Here is a 19,334-nt window from a genome sequence, read left to right on the forward strand (position 1 = left end):
ACCACATCCTCCATTCAACCACACATCATCCATCCAACATATTCATATAACATTAGTAAACATATAGCGATCCCATGATACAAAATAGTGACCGGTTCAATGTTGTAGAGCAAGTTCGCGACTTTAGGATGTCTCCTAAGTCTTTACATTATCTCCTAACAACTCCTACCACTTTGTAACACCCCCATACACCAAGGTGCCTTACCAAGATCACCTAATGCATGAGAGTGCTACCATCTCGGTTACTCGAGGCAGTGAATATCAAATAGACCATAAAAGAACGTCTTTATATAAATAGTTTAAGTGAATACATCAAAACCCAAAAACTATAATGTATGATACAACTGTTCTAAAACCAAAAACCAACGAAAGTAAATATAAAGTTCGGTAACACAGCGGAAGATTTATAATAGACTCGTGGTGACTCATGCCCAGCTAATCCCTCTCGCATCCAAATAATACCTGCTCAATAACTGCTCACCATCCCCGAATGGATCACCACAGTTTTTAAAACAATTAAACGAGGTCAGTTACTGCAAACACGATATAAGATAATACAACAACAGCAACACACACACAAACACACACACACACACACACACACACACACACACACACACACACACACACACACACACACACACACACACACACACACACACACACACACACACACACACACACACACACACAATTCTCCAACACCATCACATCACCAATCGCCTGACGAGCCTGAAGGTCTAGTCCTGCAAGATTATGGCCGCAACCAGTAATCCACACCGCTAGTGGGGGATCGCGGCCGTTCCCACCTAAACCCTGCTCATCTATACCGAGCGAAAACCCATGTTCCTTAATGTGCACATTCCCTCTTATGGAGGGTTCCACAAGGGGCGAATCAAGAGCATAAGCCACTCCCGCAAGTGACTCCACTCAGCCGAGGGCGCACCTCGCGATCCACAGACAAACAACAACAACCAACTACAACATCAACAATTCCAATTCAATTACGATATAAACAAATGCCATTGACCAACAACCAACAACCAACAACTATCTCATGATCATGTAAACCTTAACTGAGTAGGAAACCCTACCTGGAAATGCAATCACCACAATCGACACAACCGCAGATCAAAAACGCTCCTCTACGAAATCACCTCTTATCAATCATACAATCATACAATCACCAACTAATACCAATAGTACACCCAAAACCCCCAATTTACCCAATTAGGGTTTAACCCAAAATCAACGAAACAATATAAAAACTATACTAGGATCTTACCCCAAATGCGACGGTCTCAACGGCGTAAAGAACTCTGGATTCCGACGACTCAAGCCTTTGGATATGATAGCAATGTGAGAGAGAAGAGCTACGTAACTTTGTTTTCTCTTTTTGAAACTTAGAATAATGTAAAAAGTAAAAAAAACTGGTAAAAATCCTTTATATACCAATCTCGCGTTGCTATCAAAACCCGGCCATAAACTGATAAACATAAGCACATAGCCTACGGCTCAAAACAAATATGACCTGCGCAACACATACTCGATCGAGTATCCACACCCACTCGATCGAGTAGAGGTCACTCGATCGAGTTGCCCACCTACTTGATCGAGTTCCCCAACTCCAGAACCTGACCAGAACTGACACAAAAACGCATTCGATCGAGTCACATACGTACTCGATCGATTTCTCCCCCTAGTAGATCGAGTCATACAAAAAAGCAGTTAATTCCAAACGTTGTCATATACCCACTCGATCGAGTCCACCCTACTCGATCGAGTTACCCCCACTCGATCGAGTCATGCTGACGTTTCAAATACCTGTATGCCTTTAACTTTATAACTTTTCACAACAATAAGATATATGTATACAACACAAACATCTCCTATTCACATGGTACTATTATAGCCACATTATAAATCACTTAATCATGCATCATGCTTAACCACAATCATTTTATCATATACAACTACCTTCACCTTTTTCCACCACATCCTCCATTCAACCACACGTCATCCATCCAACATATTCATATAACATTAGTAAACATATAGCAATCCCATGATACACAATAGTGACCGGTTCAATGTTGTAGGGCGAGTTCGCGACTTTAGGATGTCTCCCAAGTCTTTATATTATCTCCTAACAACTCCTACCACTTTGTAACACCCCCATACACCAAGGTGCCTTACCAAGACCACCTAATGCATGAGAGTGCTACCATCTCGGTTACTCGAGGCAATGAATATCAAACAGACCATAAAAGAACGTCTTTATATAAATAGTTTAAGTGAATACATCAAAACCCAAAAACTATAATGTATGATACAACTGTTCTAAAACCAAAAACCAACGAAAGTAAATATAAAGTTCGGTAACACAGCGGAAGATTTCTAATAGACTTGTGGTGACTCATGCCCACTAATCCCTCTCGCATCCAAATAATACCTCGCTCAATAATCGCTCACCATCCCCGAATGGATCACCACGATTTTAAAACAATTAAACGAGGTCGATTCCATCGCAAACACGATATAAGATAATACAACAACAGCAACACACACACAAACACACACACACACACACACACACACACACACACACACACACACACACACACACACACACACACACACACACACACACACACACACACACACACACACACACACATTCTCCAACACCATCACATCACCAATCGCCCGACGAGCCCGAAGGTCTAGTCCCGCAAGATTATGGCCGCAACCGCAGAATCCACACCGCTAGTGGGGGATCGCGGCCGTTCCCACCTAAACCCTGCTCATCTATACCGAGCGAAAACCCATGTTCCTTAATGTGCACATTCCCTCTTATGGAGGGTTCCACAAGGGGCGAATCAAGAGCATAAGCCACTCCCGCAAGTGACTCCACTCAGCCGAGGGCGCACCTCGCGATCCACAGACAAACAACAACAACCAACTACAACATCAACAATTCCAATTCAATTACGATATAAACAAATGCCATTGACCAACAACCAACAACCAACAACTATCTCATGATCATGTAAACCTTAACTGAGTAGGAAACCCTACCTGGAAATGCAATCACCACAATCGACACAACCGCAGATCAAAAACGCTCCTCTACGAAATCACCTCTTATCAATCATACAATCATACAATCACCAACTAATACCAATAGTACACCCAAAACCCCCAATTTACCCAATTAGGGTTTAACCCAAAATCAACGAAACAATATAAAAACTATACTAGGATCTTACCCCAAATGCGACGGTCTCAACGGCGTAAAGAACTCTGGATTCCGACGACTCAAGCCTTTGGATATGATAGCAATGTGAGAGAGAAGAGCTACGTAACTTTGTTTTCTCTTTTTGAAACTTAGAATAATGTAAAAAGTAAAAAAAACTGGTAAAAATCCTTTATATACCAATCTCGCGTTGCTATCAAAACCTGGCCATAAACTGATAAACATAAGCACATAGCCTACGGCTCAAAACAAATATGACCTGCGCAACACATACTCGATCGAGTATCCACACCCACTCGATCGAGTAGAGGTCACTCGATCGAGTTGCCCACCTACTTGATCGAGTTCCCCAACTCCAGAACCTGACTAGAACTGACACAAAAACGCATTCGATCGAGTCACATACGTACTCGATCGATTTCTCCCCCTAGTAGATCGAGTCATACAAAAAAGCAGTTAATTCCAAACGTTGTCATATACCCACTCGATCGAGTCCACCCTACTCGATCGAGTTACCCCCACTCGATCGAGTCATGCTGACGTTTCAAATACCTGTATGCCTTTAACTTTATAACTTTTCACAACAATAAGATATATGTATACAACACAAACATCTCCTATTCACATGGTACTATTATAGCCACATTATAAATCACTTAATCATGCATCATGCTTAACCACAATCATTTTATCATATACAACTACCTTCACCTTTTTCCACCACATCCTCCATTCAACCACACGTCATCCATCCAACATATTCATATAACATTAGTAAACATATAGCAATCCCATGATACACAATAGTGACCGGTTCAATGTTGTAGGGCGAGTTCGCGACTTTAGGATGTCTCCCAAGTCTTTATATTATCTCCTAACAACTCCTACCACTTTGTAACACCCCCATACACCAAGGTGCCTTACCAAGACCACCTAATGCATGAGAGTGCTACCATCTCGGTTACTCGAGGCAATGAATATCAAACAGACCATAAAAGAACGTCTTTATATAAATAGTTTAAGTGAATACATCAAAACCCAAAAACTATAATGTATGATACAACTGTTCTAAAACCAAAAACCAACGAAAGTAAATATAAAGTTCGGTAACACAGCGGAAGATTTCTAATAGACTTGTGGTGACTCATGCCCAGCTAATCCCTCTCGCATCCAAATAATACCTGCTCAATAACTGCTCACCATCCCCGAATGGATCACCACAGTTTTTAAAACAATTAAACGAGGTCAGTTACTGCAAACACGATATAAGATAATACAACAACAACAACACACACACAAACACACACACACACACACAATTCTCCAACACCATCACATCACCAATCGCCTGACTAGCCTGAAGGTCTAGTTCTGCAAGATTATGGCCGCAACCAGTAATCCACACCGCTAGTGGGGGATCGCGGCCGTTCCCACCTAAACCCTGCTCATCTATACCGAGCGAAAACCCATGTTCCTTAATGTGCACATTCCCTCTTATGGAGGGTTCCACAAGGGGCGAATCAAGAGCATAAGCCACTCCCTCAAGTGACTCCACTCAGCCGAGGGCGCACCTCGCGATCCACAGACAAACAACAACAACCAACTACAACATCAACAATTCCAATTCAATTACGATATAAACAAATGCCATTGACCAACAACCAACAACTATCTCTTGATCATGTAAACCTTAACTGAGTAGGAAACCCTACCTGGAAATGCAATCACCACAATCGACACAACCGCAGATCAAAAACGCTCCTCTACGAAATCACCTCTTATCAATCATACAATCATACAATCACCAACTAATACCAATAGTACACCCAAAACCCCCAATTTACCCAATTAGGGTTTAACCCAAAATCAACGAAACAATATAAAAACTATACTAGGATCTTACCCTCAATTCGACGGTCTCAACGGCGTAAAGAACTCTGGATTTCGATGACTCAAGCCTTTGGATTTGATAGCAATGTGAGAGAGAAGAGCTACGTAACTTTGTTTTCTCTTTGTGAAACTTAGAATAATGTAAAAAGTAAAAAGAAACTGGTAAAAATCCTTTATATACCAATCTCGCATTGCTATCAAAACCCGACCAAAAACCCGTAAAAGCCCACGTACTCGATCGAGTAAGTTAGGTACTCGATCGAGTGGCCCCTACTCGATCGAGTTGCCTCTACTCGATCGATTTTCCTCTACTCGATCGAGTACCCAATAGAGTGAACCTTACTCGATAGAGTACCCAACAGTACCTAAAACCGTAGTATTACAATTCTTCCACATTTCTCCTTTGGACATATTCTATATGATGTTCCACTTTCCTCTTTAGACAAGAAAAAGTGACTTTACTACCCCTTCGAATTATCAATAATTATAAGAATACCCTACCTAACTTTCTCCTAATTTTATTAGCCAAACCCCTTAATCTTTCTTTACTTTTATTAATCCATCTGATCACTCCCTCCAATATTTTCACAAATCCCAATCGTCTAGGTTCATTCGTTCCCGAGACATAAGAGGAAAGTGACGACACATTTATTCCTGATTAGGGCAAAGATGGTGATTGGTCATTGCAGTGGGTAAAAGACGATCTTTCCCGTAAACGAAAGAGAGACTAACATTGTAATACCCGGATATTATGGGACCCGTACAGGGACCTCAAGATGCGTGAGAGAACCATTGGACTTGAGGAGAGACTACTCGGGAGCAAAGTATAGTCATACACTAGACCAAGTAGAACCTAGACTAGACCTAGTAAAACTGCAGTGGATCGAGTAGAGCATTCAGTGGACCGAGTAAGTTCCACTCGGCCGAGTATGTCGAGTACTCGACTGAGTGAATGGCACTCGGCCGAGTGGACTCGTCACTCGACCAAGTGCAGTTGAACAGTACCCGATAAAGCTCATTTCAGGATCTTATCCTAAATCATTCTATATGTTCTCCTTCTCACTCCAAATCTTCTTCCTTCTCTCTAAAACCCTCACAAACACCTTCTTCGTGTAATTCAAGCTTGGTTTAGAGGATTTGTCACCATATCCTTCCTTCCTTTAACCTTGTAAGTGGAGATCTATCATTTATCAATTAGTATGGACCCTAACTTTTGGGGGGTTTTGTTTTGGGTAACTAATTAGTAATTAGCATGTATAATATGAGTACTTAATGGGTAATAATAAGGGGTTTTATGTGGTATAATAGTGTAGGATGTATTGTGATAGTATTATGTGATTTGTATAGGGTGTGGCGGTTTCATGAGACGGAATCGAGTCATATTCGGGTAGCTCATGAAGATTGCTAAAAGGTAGGTGTTTGGTGCGGGTTTTGGGCTGCCAAAACAGGGGCATACGGGATTTAGGTGGGCTGCATTGGACGTGGTTTTGGGTGTGGAAAAGGGAAGGAATTGGGCTGTTTATGGTGGGGTTTGAACCTGAGGTGGAAGGGAAGGTATTGGGCTCTAACTTGCCTCGAAATTCGTGCCAAAAGTTGGCCCAAATCGTGCTTCAAAATCGCTCCTCAAAGCGCTTCAAAAATTGGTTTTAAAAACCGCTTTAAAAACTCGAAACTTCGAATTATATAAAACGATAAATAAAAACCGTCACAAAATCACACTTTTGATTTTTTAAGCCAAAAATCAAAATCCAAAATAAAAAATTTTAAAAAACAATTTATAACGATAAATCGTAAATAAAAGCTCGCAACTCGAATTAACTTCAAATCGAATGAAATAAATTATATTTATTTCAAAAATAATTAAAACGAAAATTGTTGATTACAGCCTTTTAAAAATCACTTTTTGAAAATTACAGCCTTATATAACTTTTTTTGAAAATTACATCCAAAATATTACTTTTCTTCTAAAATTGCACCAACTTGAGGTTTTTGGTGATTTTTGATAATGTTTTTATGATGTATCCTTTATTATTTGAGAGCCTACTTACCCAGATTTCTTACCTCTCCTTGACACAAACCAATTAATCACCCCAAACATCATAAAAACATCATCAAAATTCACCGAAAATCTCAAGTTGGTGCAATTTTAGAAGAAAAGTAATATTTTGGATGTAATTTTCAAAAAAAATTATATAAGGCTGTAATTTTCAAAAAGTGATTTTTAAAAGGCTGTAATCAACAATTTTCTCTTATATAAATGAAATAAAAACTTTTATTTCATAAATTTTCAAAAATAAAATGTAAAGAAACAAATAACTGTTTATTTCAAAACATTCAAAATGTCAATTTAAATAACTATTTAAATTAACAAAAACTGTCGACGTAAACTTGCTTGACATCCATGTGACGCATTCGTATCACAAGCACGTTATCTGAGAATACACGTGTCTTATCATCATCGGGTGGCTGACGGGATTTCTGTAAATTCAATATCGACAGTTAGATACGGGTATCTACAGGTGGCAGCAAGGAAGATGGGGTGGAGTGGCAAGTGCGTGTGGTGATTGGTGTCATATTTTGGAGGACACGGTACCTATAACAGCAGAGAGAGAGAGAGAGAGAGAGAGAGAGAGAGAGAGAGAGAGAGAGAGATGTTGATATTTCTAGGTAAGAACCAAGTAGTCGAACACGAGTATTAAACTCTGAATGACCTGCCTATACTTGGATGGACCTATCAGATGGGGGAAGGAGAACCATGAGTAAGAGGATGGAGAGGGGTGAGGGGTGAGGGATAAAAGACAAAGAAAAGGGAAGGCGGAGTATGGAAGAACAATTAGGGCATTGGATGGACCTATGTAATTGGGTGGGGGAAGGAGAACTAAGAAGAGGAGGGTGGATAAGGACAAGGGCAAGGGCAAGGGGAAGATAAGGAAAGGGGAATGAAAGGGTGGGGGATGAGAGGTTAAGGAAGATGAGTAATAGGGAAAGAGGAAATGAAATGAGGAGGAGAGGAAGAGGAAGAACAATAGGAAAAAAGGGTAAGAGTGATGTGTCCAATTTATATATGATTTTACTCCCTATTTTAGCTTGGCTTTATTTGATTATTGCACTTCTATAAGTGTATTTGTGAGCTAATTCCGTGTTCTAGGTGTTTTGCTTGTATTCATTGCATTTTGTAGGAAAAGAAGCCTTTGGCAGCTTTTTCCCGTCAAATTAGCAATCACTCAAGTTCACGAGGCTAATGAGAGCAAGTCTTGACCATGGAGGGGCGTTTGGGAAGAATTGGAAATCCCGATCTTGAAGAAACCAACTTTGGTTGGTGGATAAATAAATAAATGAAGCCCAAGTAAAAGCACAGATGAAGTTAAGAGCATGCATTGGATCCCATTTGACCCCTGAGATATATTAGTCGGACCTATGAATGAGCAAGCATTGGATTCCACATCATCATCAAGCATGGAGTTAAGACGAAATTAAGAGAAAAATTGGAAACCCATGACCCCGATCGAGATAGGGTGTCCCGATCGGGTTCCCTTCCCCCCCCCCCATGGCATTTACATTTCATCCCCTAATCCTATATAAGGGGTAGCCCTGTTTGGTAAACAACATATTAGGTGAAATTAGTAGATTCCGGCTTAAATAGTAGTTTGACCAATCAATCTACTAATTTTACGTGTTTGGTTAATAGCATATTCAAACAGCATATTGGCCGGAATCTACTGTTTTTGAATATGCTGCTAATAGCAGCATATTGTAATAGCATATTGAGTTTATACATGGAAATGGTATATTTGTCATATAATTTGCTAGTTACCAAACACGCTTTCTAAATTTTGCTAATTTCATATGATGGTCAAACCTGCTACTAAAATTTGCTAACCATATTCTGCTAACTCTATCTGCTATCATTAATCTGCTTCTGCCGTTTGCCAAACAGGGCCTTAGTCTTAGTTTTCAGAATAAAATTTAGATTTCTTTTAGCTTTCTTTAGTTGCTACAAACATTCCTTTAAGCATTTCAAGTTGTAATACAAATTACATTTCAAGTTATTTCCATTTACTACCTTGTTCTTCATTTCCATGTTTCATTTCTATTGTTTAGGTAATTCTATTTCTAGTACTTACTTTGTTAGTTCCTTTGTCATCTTAACTACTAGTTAGTTTGTTAATTCATCATTTGTTAATCATTATACCGCCTATTTCATTATTCCATTATCATCATGTTTTCATATGTTAATAGCTTAGTTTTCATTATGTGTGAGTAGTTCATTTGTCTAGGGATTAGGGGAGCCATGCATAAATATATTTGTAATTGTAAAATTAGGATGTTATAATATCGTTTAATAGTTTCTATCACATGCTTGTGTTGTTTGCTAGTCTTAGATAATTGATCACTATCTTTGATTAAATTTCTTAATTCACTTTTAAAAGTCGAGAGGAACAAAATTGAATTTAACTAAGCATGTTTTAGTAGACCGATCTAGTAATAGCGAGAGCTCGCTAGAACCCGTTCTATGGTTGACAATAAGGCCGAGAGGTGGTTGTCATAAGACCTAAACAGTTATCATTTTTATCAATTCCTAGTTTGACATGACCAACTAATTATTTGCATGTGTGACCCGATTCCCCTAGACTCTTCTTTATTATTGTTTTCTTTCATTATTTTATCATTGTTTCTAAAACCAAACCAAACACCTAATCGTTAATCAACCTTGATAAAATTCGCTCCATGACAACTTGTTTAGCAACTTCCGTCTCCTTGTGTTCGATCCATACTACTACATTCATTTGTTAGTTACTAGGGTATTTATCTTTGTTAGGTGTGCGATAGCCTATCAAAGAGAATAATGAGGAGTAGAGGAAGAGCACGACAAATAGACGGGGAAGAGGAAATGGGAGAAAGAGGACATGGAGGGGGCAGGGTAAGATAATGAAAGGGAATGAAGGAGGTGAAAGAGGTCATGAAGGAGGAGGAATATGGAAAGAGAAAAGGAAATGAGGAGGAGAGAAAAGGGAAAGAGGAGAAGTAGAGGAAGAGGGCGACAAGGAAAAAGAAATGGGAGTAGGAGGACAAGGAAGACCAGGATAGGGAAGGGCGGGGGAGGGGGAGGGAAGATAAGGAAAGGGGAAGGAGGAATATGGAAGAGTCATTAGGATAATTAGATAAACCTATCAAATGGTCGAAAATTAAATTAAATTAAATTAGTTCTGCTATAAAGGGTGATGTGTTTGTGGATATAGATGATGAAGGCGATAATGATGATGGTGGGAAGGAAGATAATGATGATGATGAGGAGGAGGAGGAGGAGGAGGAAGTCGAAGGGAGAGTGATAATGATAACGAAGGTGGCAGTGTATGTTCATAAATGTCAATTTTGAGTGAAAATGTTTAGGACTTACTATTAGAGTTATGTATAATTGAACCGAGTCTGGTATATTTATTTTTGTTACTTCGCAAGCTACGACATATTACTAATGTCTTGTGTATTCCATGTAATTGCGTTCTTCAACAATTAACAATCCACGCCAAAAAAGTTATATTCTGATATTCATGCTCTCAGCAAAGCTAAAAAATGGATTATTTACAAATGTTTGTAATTTGTTTGCATTCGAGTCAATCATCAAAACAATACAACACCAATAGTTTCATTGTGAGCGGTAAATATATACGTACACTCGGACAAAAGGACAACGCTAACATGCACATGAGATGTAAACGATCAAATATCTTGGGGGACCGTGCGCTTTTGCGCGCGGTGCAACCAACTAATGATGCTAAATATTCTGGTTATCAATTAAATTTTGGGTCATATTCATGTCCTCAATTTGGGAACCGGGTCGGCCGGTCAAATTCGAGTCTGATTATTTGAAGCGGGTAAGGTCTACTCTCTAGGGACTTAGGAAAAAAACAAAAATCAAAAGGTACAAAATTCCCAAGCCTCATCCCAATTCCCATCCACTCTTACAAAAATAGTGCTAACCATCAATAACCCAATCAATGGCGCCAAACTATCCACCAACACAAACACCACTATAACTCATTTTTCTCTCCACCGTAGCAACCACCGTGTACAGCCCATGAACCCCAGAAAACCATGTTACATAGTTGCAGCAACAGGTAAGCTTAACCCAAGAATAACCAAGTTTCAAGCAAAAACAGAAGAGGAGGAACACCATCATCTAGCACAACTACTAAGGAAGAAATCAAAGAAAAAACAAGAATTATGTTGAAGATAATGTTAATGGTGGTGTTGTTGAAGATGTTATTGATTTGGTGTCGTGTTTTAATTCTGTTGTTTCTTTAATTTTTGACTCGTGGTGGGAGAGTAAACTATATTATAAATGGGAATTTCATATGCGGTTACTTTATCGTCGTATTTTCGTAGATATCTTATTGATGGGGCATGGCTGTTGGAGTACTTTCGAGCTTGATTGGATGAGTCAGTTATAGACTTAGTAGTGTCAAGCGATTAGCTTGATTGCTCTTTGTTGTAGTTCAGTTTGTTGGTTTGAATCTAGTTGATTAGCTTCTGCAGGGTTAATTAATTAGTATTGCATAAACTAGGATTTTCACCGATCGGGTTAAAACTAGTAAAGGCTACGACAACTGAATAGAACTAATTTAATGATAGCGGTTGCATGTTAGATTATATCTAGAGGACATATTAGAATCGACCGGTCTTATGACCTTAAACAATATAAATTGCTCTATCAATAAGTTAAATCTCACCCCCGAATAACTACCTAGCGAACTTAATCCCTATACCTTTTTAATATTATTGAAATCGTCTTATTTATTTAAATTGTTATTAGTTGCTAGAAATCAAACAATCAAAACCCCTAAAAATTGTTACTTTAAGACGAACTTGGACATTAGCAAACTGATTATTACCGCCTCCATGTGGATACGATACCTTACTTACCGCTAGCTATTTGTTAGTAATATTATAGGATTTACTTTGATTAAGGCCAAACGACTGAAAATAACCTTATCAGTCTGTCGAGTGTCTTGGTCAGGCTTCTGACATGGGGTCACTCGACCGAGTTGTCGTAGCACTCAGTCGATAAGTGTGTACTCGGTCGAGTACATTGAGCCACTCGATCGAGTGTCCGGTCGGGAATGTGTTTTCCGCGGTTTTGATTAAGGTGATTGGTGAAATACATATTATCATCGTCAGTTTCTTAAAACATTTTATAAAACCTAATTACATTTCTAAACTCTCTCCAATCACCTTAATCATCTTCCAAGTAAGGATTCATCATTTTGAGCATTTGGGTTTCCCTATTTCCGTATCATTTGCGTAGTAAGTCTTAATCTCTAGTCTTTAATCCATCTTATTTAATCGGTTTCCATTGAGTCTAACCCTAGAACTTGGGATTTGGAAATTATGTTGTTATGGATGTTTGATTAGGGTTTATAGTGATGGTATATGATTATTGTGTGTAAGTGACAGTCTCATGGAGAATTGCAATTGAATGCTTATGAGTGCTTGGATTGCAAAAAGGTAGGGTTTCCCTACTCAATACATTTGTTTGATTGGTTGTGAGATGAATTGTGTCTATGTGATTATTGTGATTGTGGATGTTGGAGGTGATGAGATGGATATTGTGAGCCATGTCGGGAAATGGTTTCACCCCCTTGTTTTGCCCCTTGCGACTCCCGTCGCAAGGGGGATGTGCACATTAATGAGCTTTGTGGTACTCTATACTATTCGTCATTAAAAATAAAAGTGACACCAATTAGAAATGGTCAATAATATACATGCCACATACCATATTGTGACACTGTCTTATTTTTCATAAGGATCAGGACAGTCTCTTAAGCCAGGCAACATCATTTCGAAAAAAAGGAAGGACATATCTTAACTCGGAGTTTTTAAAGTAAAAACCAAACAGCACACAAGGAGGGATTCCAACCACATAGTAACATCTAACATTTACATAGGCAATCGGCCATCCACAAGCAAGAATAAGTTATTAAAAACATGATTTTTCATACATGATTGTTCATGTTATGATTAGTGTGGTACAGATTAAATAAGTAAAGATTAATGATCAAGAATCGTGGTATAAGTAGGGGATTAAGTGTTGTCTAACCTTTGCTGCCACATTAGATCTTAATGAGGGAAAATTTCAGCTGTCTTGTAAGTTGTAACATACATATTAAGTTTATGTTAATCGCACACGGTGGTAAGTAAAGCTGTTAAAAGCTAATTAGACAAAGACTCGAAAATATTATTTGAAACCTTAATTGACTTATCTGAAAGACTAGATCCGAAATGAATAAAATTGACCTAAAATGTCCCCAAATGTACCAATCGACAAAAAAATGAGTAAGAAATGAATTCAACCCAAATGACCCACTTGACACAGTTGACAGGTTTATTTTGGTGGCAAATGGAGCTAGCAAGGCTAATTTGACCCAAGGCTTGAATAGAACAAATCAAGTATTATCTACAACTTAAGTCCTTAACTGCCTTATTTGATAGACTAGTACCAAAATGAATAAAATTGAATCAGAATGCCTCAAAATTACAAAATTGATGAAAAGTTGAGGTGGCCGAGGAATAAGATACAGAAAAAGTGTAGGATGAAAATCGGTTAAATTATCATTGTGGATAGTCTTAGACCTAGAAAACATCAATTAGATCGAGTACTAGTCAATATATGATGCTAAATATTTGGGTTAGATGTTTAGGGCAAATTATATCCTGCTTCCAGGAGTATGGAGCAGGATACTCCCATAAAAGTTATAGAAAAATTAAAAATAAATAAAAAACAAAACAAAAAAAATAACTACCCAGTACATGTTTTCAAGTCATGTTTCATTGTTTCTTCTTCTTTTTTAAATTACTCAATTTCTCAACTTTAAAATTATATTAGATTAATTAAATTCATAATTTTCATCTAGTCGTTTTGAAAATTTTCAAGTTCATAATTCATAATCATCAAATTAAGTACCATATTCACTAAACTCAAATGAATATAATAGGGTCATAGGGTGAATATGACTCATATTCATTACATTAAACTATGATATTCATTAAACTCAAAATGAATATAATAGTGTTATGTGGTGAATATGACACTACGCAATACATATTCATCAAATTATGTTATCATATTCACTAAACTCAAAATGAATATAGTAATTTCATATGGAGAATATCATAATACATAACACATGTTCATTAAATTATATTATCATGTTCACTAAACTCAAAATGAATATCTTATATCTCATTAGGTAATAAATATTCATCAAACTAAATTACCATATTCACGAAATTGAAAGTGAATATGATAATTCCATATGATTAATCACACCCTTGAAATCACAAATCTAACAACGAATAATGAGAGAGAAAAAATAAAAATTCAATTCAATTAATACACTTACCTGTTTAGTAGATAATCATTCAAAACGTAAATCTATGATTACAAAACTAATAGGTTGGATGGAAATTAAATTTTATGTATAATTCTTTTGATAAGTATGGAAGATCTAGGTTTGAAATGAGAGGAAGAAGAGTTTATGTTAATCGTAGAACTGATAACGGCTTAAGAAAGTGGGTTTTTATCTTTTAATTTTTGTAAAAAGTGGTTTTTTATCTTTTAATTTTTGTTTATTTTATTTTTTAACTAGTAGAAGTAGGACACCCAGGTGTAGGGTATAAATATAATGATTGTATATTTAGATCCTCAATTTGGAAACCGGGTCGGCGGTTGAATTCAAGTCTGATTATTCCAAGCGGGTAAGGTCTAACCTCTAGGGACTTAAAAAAAAAAACAGAAATCAAAAGTTACAAAAATTTCCCAAAGCCTCATCACAATTCTCATCCACTCAAACAAAAATGGTGCTAACCATCAATAACCCCATCAATGGCGCCAAACTATCCGCCACAACAAACACCAGTATAACTCACTTCTCTCTCCACCGTAGCAACCACTGTGTACAACCCATGAACCCCAGAAAAGCATGTTACATAGTTGCAGCAACAGGTAAGTTTAACCCAAGAACAACCAAGTTTGACAGCAAAAACAGAAGAGGAGGAACAACATCATCTAGCACAACAACTAAGGAAGAAATCAAAGAAAAAAACAAGAATTATGTTGAAGATAATGTTAATGGTGGTGTTGTTGAAGATGTTTTTGCTGATGATGGTTTTGTTATTCCTGAACTTCCTGGTGATAAACCTGATTGGTTTGAAGGTCCTCAGTGGGATGCTCTTGGTTTCTTTGTTCAGTATTTGTGGGCTTTTGGTGTCGTTTTCGCGGTATCTACTCCCCTCTTTGCATCTCTTGATTACTTATTCGTATAGTCATATCAGTCGTTTGTTTATCTTTGGTTAAAATACTCTTAACCACTAATAATACTGCTGGTTAAAAACTTAAAATCTATCTACTACAAGTACGAGGACAATTTTGATGTTGACGGGATTTGAACCCAGGTCATGAGGACCAACTCACGTGAAATTACCAACTAAACTAGTTTAGTGTATAGTGTATTGCACATTGGATATGTTATTATTCTATGTTATGCACCTTAGGTAATGATATGATGATTAATACACGGTCTTATTTGAGTATTTGCGTAAATGGTATGTGTTCAACTGATTAATTACATCTAACACATTTATTGTATTTTATATTGTGGTTGGCCTTGATGATTCTTGAATCATATTTGTTCTATTCTCTGCCTCCCCGTCATTTGGATTTCTCTTTGGAGAAGATTTTATCCTAATGTCGAAATGGTTCCCTTCAATGCTTTAATTTCTATAACAAAGCACTGTGTCTAATAGACGACACTGATGGATATAATGTTTGATTTGCACTTTGTGTAGCTGGTAGCATGTGCAATTGCTGTGGCAACATACAATGAAGGGGCAACAGATTTTAAAGATACTCCTGCATACAAGGAATCAATTCAATCACAGGATCTGTTAGAGGATCCCAACGCTTCAGACTCGGATATTTTCGAGTCTAACCCAACAGAGGAGGCTCCGGCGTTGGAATGATGACAAGTCTCAGAAGAAAGCACTGCAAAACACGGGCTATGTATGATACGCTTTTGGATCTCTAATGGGAAGACATATAGAATTTGTAAGCCATTTCATGTGCTTTAGCTCTACATTCATACTGCCACTATATCTGTGGACTACACGGTTATGCCCCTTGTGTAAGCACGATATATGATAAATTCTAATGAATGGGTGCTCTTCCTATGCTCTCGTTTCCAAGGCTTTGAATCATAGTAATATGTACTGTTGTGGAGAAGAACAAAAAATAGGCAATTTTCTCTTCTTTCTTGCCTTGACTTTAGGAAACGAAACATTGAAGATTTAATGTTATCGCTCTTATTCATAAGCATGAGTATCTGAATTCAATTTTTTTTCTGTTCCGTCTTCCATTTTGTTTGAGAATTCCATCACTAATCTGTAACATATAGAAATAGCAGATCTTGCCTTCAATGTCCACTCATATGATGCTAAAGTCCTGCGCTCTGACCATATATTTATCCTGAGAGCAACTTTCTAGTCGCTCCCCTACATTTTACGCTCTTGTATCTATGCTACGGTAAAAGAGGACAGGGTGAGTGGTTTTTGCGAGGATGGAATGTGGATTATCGAATTAATAACAAGATCAGTAACTTGAAAACAGGAAACATAAACTGAAGTAAGATGAAATTGACTGAACAAATACTCCGGCTGTGGTATCCTTCTCCTAAACATTCCTAATCACAGCCATACTACACTTCTCCTGTGTTTTTTTTTTCCTACCAAAGTAAAGTTGCTAACAATATAGAGACTGCTGCTAGTACTCCGAACTGAACCCCAGCAATCTTGTAAGCTGAGCTAATCCCCATCCCGAATCGCACAGTGCTTGGCCTTGGCGCGACTGTCACTGTAGGAGACCCTGAAAAATGAGAAACTCTGAATTATATTACAACTAATTATTCAACTCAAAGAGTTACATTTTCACCATGGCGTATCTCAGGGAAACAAACTGTAAGTTCTGAAATCCATACCTGCAGTAAAAGTAGTTGGGCTTCTTGTGAATGAACCCTGAGATGACGGTGCTGTAGGAGGTGCTGAATTACTGCCTATAACCATCATCCACAAAACTTGTCAAATTCCACAGTTTTATTTTCAGAATTTAACTCAATCATAATCACCCACAGTAGTTTTTTCCTAGAGAAATTAGAGATGTGGAATGTAATGTTTACCTGGTGACAAACAAGAAGAGGAGTCAATATGGACATCACAGAGCTTAGGCAACAAAAGAGCGCGGGTGGTATTAATAGGAAGAGCGGCCAAAGCAGTGCCATTGAGGAAAAGGCACAGACAACCAGGTTGATCATGGTACACCTGAGCAAGGTTCTGACAGCACTGCAAGTTGGTTTCCGGAGACTGGCCTTGTACATAAGGGCCACATGGGGCCAGTGGGAAGATGCTAGACCCACATTCCTCCATAATGGGGGGCAAAAGGGGAGGCGAATCAGAGGGAATCGTCTGTGAGCGAGTCAAGCCAACATGGAATATCAGGAGTACAGTAACAGTGATAATACCAGTTTGGAAGTGAACCATTTTTGCCTTGAATTTCTCTTTTATCTCGAATTCTCGACTTTTAGACAATTCTTTTTTTACTGAATGAAAATGTGGTAATGTTGTACATGTTTAGAGAGAATATATAGGAGGAGAGAACAAGTGTTGCTTTACTGTGTATGAGTTGTTTACTTTCATGCCTAAGGTGTGTTTATTTAGCATGCAGTTATTGTTTCTGTGATATTATCAGATAACAACTTCATAGAGACTGAACTTGGAGTACATTTTTGCCTGTTTATCTTGCATGATCGTGAATCATGGCTAACTAATGAAGGGGTGAAGTCTGCATTTTATGGAATTTGTGATTTGAGTCAATTCACCAACTGATATATCTGAAATTCAATCATGTCATTTGTGTAAAGTGACCAAATTAAGAGATCGTGTCTCACGAGACTGTATGTATTTTTCAGCCCATCAAGTTAATCGACATGCAAGAGAGGAGCCCTTTGGATTGTTCTCTCCCGTCCAATTTTGTTGTCCCATTTTTCTTCTTAATATTTTTTAACTTAATTATCCCCTCTCTATTTAAACTAAGGAAAAAAAAAATTGATTTTTGATTTCACCCCCTTCGCCATCTTTTGATGCGTATAGAGGGGGGTAAAAATTCTAATAAATTTCAGCGGGAATCACGAATAAATCCCGTCCAATTAAGCCCAAAATAAATATGACGGATAATCAAGTTACGGGTTGACAAATAAGAGCAAGCACGCAAACCAAGGGAAACGGGACTGAAGCCCACGGTGGCTGCTGTGTGGAAACTCAGTTGCGGAAATTCAAGATGATTTATTTCGCCTTGCATTGTAATCTATGTTGTCAACTTAATTTTTCTACATAAAATTAAATTGTTAGACTATGCTAGGATCTAGGTAGAATTATATTTATTACAGGTCAAATGTGGTCATCCCCCATCCCCCCTAGGTCGGTCTAAGACCTTATAAAAGGCTTGCTTGTAATTCATTTTTACTCAATTGTTGAAAAAATTAAAACTTGTTTTCGAGAAGCTTTTCTCTAAAACCGTCAAAGCACTAGTGTGGTTCACACGAGTGTAGAGACAAAATTGAGATCGATGCATTTTCGAATCTCGACTTAAGCCGCGGACGCGCTCCAACGTTTAAGGGGAACTTCCTTGTCGCGTTACGAGGATTCCAACCATTATCAAGTTATAGGTCTAACTTGATAAATATCTCCAAATTCACAAAAAAACTCAAAAAAAAATATTTATCCGTTCAAATTTCACAAAAATGGCATTTAACCACGAACAAGTCCAAAATACGAACCAAGACGCTTCCGCCACCCTACCCCATACGTTGCATCTTTATTTCTTAAATCATCCTAAAATAGAAGTAAGAAATAAAAATGGGATGGTGAGATTATCTTAAATCATTTTAGTGTGTCTATTCAAACACTAACAAGTTATAAGTGTTTGGGACTCCGAAATGAGCAACAAGAGCATTATAATTTAAGGTGGAGGGGATTTAAGCCGGTGACGTATTAGTTAGTATTATGCATAATAACTTTGTCTTATCTATTAGGTTACCTATTCAATGACTCTTACGTGAAATATGTCATGTGTGAATGAGTGTAA

General features: G+C 37.8%; 2 protein-coding genes across 2 annotated transcripts; one reads left to right on the plus strand and one right to left on the minus strand.

Moving 5' to 3' along the window:
* Positions 1-14,864: 14,864 nt before the first annotated feature.
* LOC141602330 (uncharacterized) lies at positions 14,865-16,514 on the plus strand. Its single transcript, XM_074422632.1, has 2 exons — positions 14,865-15,421; positions 15,989-16,514. The coding sequence occupies exons 1-2, from the start codon at positions 14,999-15,001 to the stop codon at positions 16,160-16,162; spliced, it is 597 nt and encodes a 198-aa protein (XP_074278733.1). The 5' UTR covers positions 14,865-14,998; the 3' UTR covers positions 16,163-16,514.
* Positions 16,515-16,744: 230 nt separating this feature from the next.
* On the minus strand, positions 16,745-17,809 carry LOC141602342 (non-specific lipid transfer protein GPI-anchored 10). The gene is made up of 3 exons (XM_074422642.1): positions 17,371-17,809; positions 17,173-17,247; positions 16,745-17,060 (listed from the first exon to the last, which is right to left on the minus strand). The coding sequence occupies exons 1-3, from the start codon at positions 17,729-17,731 to the stop codon at positions 16,921-16,923; spliced, it is 576 nt and encodes a 191-aa protein (XP_074278743.1). The 5' UTR covers positions 17,732-17,809; the 3' UTR covers positions 16,745-16,920.
* Positions 17,810-19,334: the final 1,525 nt, after the last annotated feature.

Source organism: Silene latifolia, chromosome 1 (assembly GCF_048544455.1).
Source record: "Silene latifolia isolate original U9 population chromosome 1, ASM4854445v1, whole genome shotgun sequence".
Taxonomy (NCBI): Eukaryota; Viridiplantae; Streptophyta; class Magnoliopsida; order Caryophyllales; family Caryophyllaceae; genus Silene; species Silene latifolia.

Excerpts from the sequence above, each read along its gene's own strand:
- LOC141602342 (XM_074422642.1), bottom strand. The coding sequence starts at position 17,731 with ATGGTTCACTTCCAAACTGGTATTATCACTGTTACTGTACTCCTGATA. Across the intron at positions 17,248-17,370 it reads CTCTTCTTGTTTGTCACCAG|GCAGTAATTCAGCACCTCCT; the intron begins GTAAACATTACA and ends TGATGGTTATAG. Across the intron at positions 17,061-17,172 it reads CCCAACTACTTTTACTGCAG|GGTCTCCTACAGTGACAGTC; the intron begins GTATGGATTTCA and ends CTCATTTTTCAG.
- LOC141602330 (XM_074422632.1), top strand. The coding sequence starts at position 14,999 with ATGGTGCTAACCATCAATAACCCCATCAATGGCGCCAAACTATCCGCC. Across the intron at positions 15,422-15,988 it reads CTTTTGGTGTCGTTTTCGCG|CTGGTAGCATGTGCAATTGC; the intron begins GTATCTACTCCC and ends CACTTTGTGTAG.